Source organism: Argentina anserina, chromosome 2 (genome assembly GCF_933775445.1).
Source record: "Argentina anserina chromosome 2, drPotAnse1.1, whole genome shotgun sequence".
NCBI classification, from domain to species: domain Eukaryota; kingdom Viridiplantae; phylum Streptophyta; class Magnoliopsida; order Rosales; family Rosaceae; genus Argentina; species Argentina anserina.
The window spans coordinates 17,732,718-17,737,327 of record NC_065873.1 but is presented as its reverse complement, the minus strand read 5'-3'; the positions used below and the strand labels follow the sequence as shown (position 1 = coordinate 17,737,327).

Sequence of the window (4,610 nt, the reverse complement as noted above, 5' to 3'; positions counted from 1 at the left end):
TTACCAACCGAGTTTCTTCTTGACTTTAAAGTCGAACTCCACTATGTAAATTATAGCTAGTAGTATATCAGATTCCATAACCATGCCAATCCTTTGGACTCGTTCCCCAATTCGTTTGTTGACCACACATGCATATTACAATATGAAGATATCTTTTTTGTCGCTTATCCTCTTTGAGAGTTTTCTAACGAAGTAATTGTTACTTAAACCTATTTTTCAGTCATATTTTTTCATTTAAATCGTTTAAATTTTAAGTATATAAACATATATTATATATACAAATTTTCAGTCAATTTAGTAATCATTAAAGTATCAAAGTAGATCAAATGAATGAATGAACCAAAACTATCAAACTTGAACCATTCAACCTCATAATGAGTAAATCACATTTAAAAATGTCCTCACAATTATTAATTTTAATGAAATTTTATAGAAATGATCTACTTATAGATATCTAAAAATTGAATGATCGAGATATGAATATGAAATCGAAAAGTGTGTGAAATAAAGAGGTCATCAACAAATTCGCAACAACATAATCCTCAATGGAAATGGCCCCATATATTTTTTAATTTGTTTTTGCTTGTGACAAAACCACCCATCTCATGACTAAATGTGCAGTAGGATTTGAAATGACATATTTCAAATCAGTTTGCTAAGTACATATATGTTCTTTCTCATTTTCATGGATAATTATGTTATCTATCAACTTAACCCAAAAAAAAAGTTATCTATCCCGTTGTGATTTTTTTTTTTTGCAAATCTTTTTAGGTCCATCTTTTAATGTGTCTGAAATTGGGACTTGTCTAGGGTGTAAACGTGTAGTACTTCATTGTATGGAGTTCAAAATCCTCATCATTTAAATTTAAATTTCCAAAATCTAGTGTTCCTCATTATTGGTTTTCACTACTTACTCCACTTATCTTGTTTTCCCTTTTTAGTTCTTTTTTTGTTTGTTACAAACGGACCTAAAAGGGAGGGAACATTGTTACACCATTATCGTGAACAGAAAAATGGCGCAAAAAAAAAAATACAATCAATCTCCAACTACCTCCATCTCCTCTCACGTTTCTCACATTTCTTCACCCTCCCTCCTCCTCATCTCTACCTCTCCACATCCACCACCGATGTCAGATATCACCAGCCTCAGCTCCGACGTGACGGAGCTGATCCTCTCCTACCTCCCCATCCCAACCCTAGTCCGAGTCTCCACCGTCTGCAAGCTCTGGCAATCCATCATCTCCTCCTCGACCTTCTCCGCCACGCAAACCCAATCCCACCCTTGGTTCTTCCTCTACGGCATCCACAACACCTCCTCCAAGAACAACCAGTCCTTTGCCTTCGACCCTCTCTCCAACCGTTGGCTCCGCCTCCCCACCCCGACCTTCCCTCCTCACGTCCATTACTCCCACTCCTGCTTCCTCGGCGCCAATGGCTTCTTCCTCATCACCGCCCCAAACTTCACCTACTCCCGCATCCTAAAGCGCTCATGGCGCCCCACCTCCCCTCTTCACTTCTCCCGCATCAACCCTCTTCTCGGCGTTTTCGACTCCTCCTCTGCCTCTCTCCCCAACTTCATCGTCGTTGGCGGTGTCAGATTCATCGGCAACCTTGTTGACATCGAGGACCGCCTGGCCGTCGAGATCTACAACCCCGACTCCGACTCCTGGCAGCTCGGTCCTCCTCTCCCTGCTGATTTCAGATCCGGGAACTCCTCCCAGTCCTTATCATCCGCTCTCTTTAAAGGCAGGTTCTACGTCTTTGGCATATACTCCTGCTTCATTTCATCCTTTGATCTACGCACCAATGCCTGGAGCGACGTCCAGACTCTCCGCCCGCCTGGTGTTGTTTTCTCTTTCTTGATTGGTTGCCGGGACAGGCTTGTTCTGGCCGGAATCTGCAACGGGCCTCTCGGATCATCGTTCAACTTGTGGAGGATCGAGGAGGACACGATGGAGTTCAGTGAGATTGCGATCATGCCTCAGGAGTTGCTGTGTAGCTTGTTTGAGGGGGATGAGGAGGATAAGTTTGCGAGCTTGAAATGCGTTGGGTTGGGAAATCTTATCTATGTGTTTAATGAAGAGTACCATAAGAAGTATCCAGCTTGTGTTTGCGAGATTAGCAGTGAGACTGGGAAGTGTAGCTGGAGGCGAGTTCCTCAGTTGCCTTCACCTGTGAATAAGTTTCACCAAGTTATAAGCTTTTGTTCTACGGTTTCGCTCAATAGTATTCTTCAGGCTGAGGAAGAGGGAGACGTTGGTCCGGTGCAGCTTATGGATGACTGAACGATTCCATACCTGGTATGATTTAAGTGTTCTTCCATCTCAATATCTCCATGATTGTGCATTTCTGATTCAATTGGTTTTTAGACTCTTGGATTGCAATTGTAGTTTGTAACTCTCTGTATGACTATTTCACGTTTGCTAAGTATCATGAATTGTTGAGATTAGTACTATATAGCAGCGATGATTTTCAATATATCTGAGAGATTTGGATCCAATGAACAAGGGATGATTGTATATATTTTAAATGTAGGTTAATTAACTCGGTACTGAAGTACATGAAGGAGTGATTGTAACAAAAAAAAGTCAATTACATTCATATGACCGTAACATATCGATCAATGCATTATGAAAGAGTTTGACTGCTTGTACCAATTCAACAAACAAAATTAAGTTCCATAATACAATTAAACTGCATGTACCGAACTACCGATGTATGTGCATTCACTGCTTCGAAGCTCACTCGGCCTTGACATTAGCACTTAGTTTTATTCATATCAATGACAATACGCTGTGTGTAAGTAGTACAAGCCCGGCCCTGCATGTAGCGTTTGTGTCAATGCATGCATGTCTGTTAATATGGTATTCACATTTCGATCGAGTTGGCTATACATATTAATATGTTATGTGTCATGTTAAACCAACAGAATTGAAGCCGGTTTTGATGACGTTATATAGACTTAATACTTTTAACAGGACTCGTAACATTACATGATTTTGCATCAACATAGTCCCTGAGCCTTGATCGATAGACGAAGTTTGACCTTTTTTTCTTGCATGCATGCATGGGCCGGGAATTATCGAAAGGAGATTCTTGATATATTAGCTCGATCAGATCACATACATGCACATGCTGTGTCGGTTGATTGATCTTACATTCAACTCCCTACTAAGGAGATTGCTGGCCCTTGAATCATGACCTCCCTCAGTTTTGAGTGGACGTCATATATGAGCTAGATATATAGTGTGGCTCAATTATGTATGTAGTCCTTACGTCGCCCTTCTCCATTATTTGTATGTGCCTAGCCTATTGCTTCATGAGCAAACAATGCAGATCAGGTCATCCCCTTTGTCCTCGTTAAATTATTAGTAAGTTACATAAATATAGCAAATTAGCATTTGGGTGGTAGTGGTTTCAAGTTCTAACAATGGTGAATGGTACGGTATTTGACATTTCATTATCATCAACTTGTTTGACAGCACTGCAGCCTAAACAAGCAAGATTCAACCGTGATCTGGAAAGAAGTTTGATTGATGTGTATTTATATAGTCGTGTAGATAATGCTGGAGTACTGTAGTATCTTCATCAGCTCGCACCTAGCCAACTGCCCTTTGTTTAAACAAGGTTTAAGAAGCTTCCATGCTGCTGATCGATGGAGAATTGGAATCACGTATGGCAGAAGTGCAGAACTAACATCTGTGCTATCTAGCTATTCTGTCGTTTCAGTGCATTAAGACATCCTTGGATGTATGTAACAAGTTGTGTTATTACCCTCTGTCAAGTGTCAGTGATCTGATGCAACTGTACCTATCGAGTAAACATATATATTATCAAAAAAAAAAACATATATAGGTACTACTTTACTACTTGTGGACCTAATTCATCGTAATATTTGTCCAATATATTATCTCGTTGATTGAGTCATTGAGATGCAAACCATGTTTTCGCAATGAAGTTGAGTGTACTGTAAGCATGTTAGAGTACAAGTGAGACAGACGATTTATAGATAGTACTCTTATTGATAGGAGGTCTATGGTTCAAACCCTTGAAAAACTCTCCTTGAGGAGGGGTCATACCTATATTCAACAGTCCCAGAATAGTAGCTCACTCAGCCACCATTTTAAGATTAAAAAGATGCAAACCATGTGTTAGTTTCACCTGTTAGTTGTGATCCGAAGCCATGAATTGCTTTGCTTCAAAGCTAGATGCTTGTGAAAAACTCTCCTTGAGGAGGGGTCATACCGATATTCAACAGTCCTGGAGTGGTAGCTCACTCAGCCACCATTTTAAGATTAAAAAGATGCAAACCATGTGTTAGTTTCACCTGTTAACTGTGATCCGAATCCATGAATTGCTTTGCTTCAAAGCTAGATATACAGTGCCAGTTAATGAATTTAATTATGCATTACTGCTTGAATTTTTTGGTGTAAATGTAACCGTCGCTAGCATTGTTTTCGGACGGGTGGGATCATCTACATCACTTCATTGTGTTTGGTTTGGATAACTGGTAACGAGAGAAGGAGGGTCGAAGCTAATATACTTCTCACCAAACAATGCTACTCCGGTATTGAGTTTTCGTACAATCCACTCAAGAATGCTTTTTTGGT

The 4,610-nt window shown here is 40.1% G+C and overlaps 1 protein-coding gene across 1 annotated transcript; it reads left to right on the top strand.

Annotated features, from left to right (window-relative positions):
- Positions 1–1,031: 1,031 nt before the first annotated feature.
- On the top strand, positions 1,032–3,912 carry LOC126785453 (F-box/kelch-repeat protein At3g24760). Its single transcript, XM_050511153.1, has 2 exons — positions 1,032–2,300; positions 3,483–3,912. The coding sequence occupies exon 1, from the start codon at positions 1,128–1,130 to the stop codon at positions 2,283–2,285; it is 1,158 nt and encodes a 385-aa protein (XP_050367110.1). The 5' UTR covers positions 1,032–1,127; the 3' UTR covers positions 2,286–2,300; positions 3,483–3,912.
- The last annotated feature ends 698 nt before the right edge of the window (positions 3,913–4,610 follow it).

Excerpts from the sequence above, each read along its gene's own strand:
- LOC126785453 (XM_050511153.1), top strand. The coding sequence starts at position 1,128 with ATGTCAGATATCACCAGCCTCAGCTCCGACGTGACGGAGCTGATCCTC.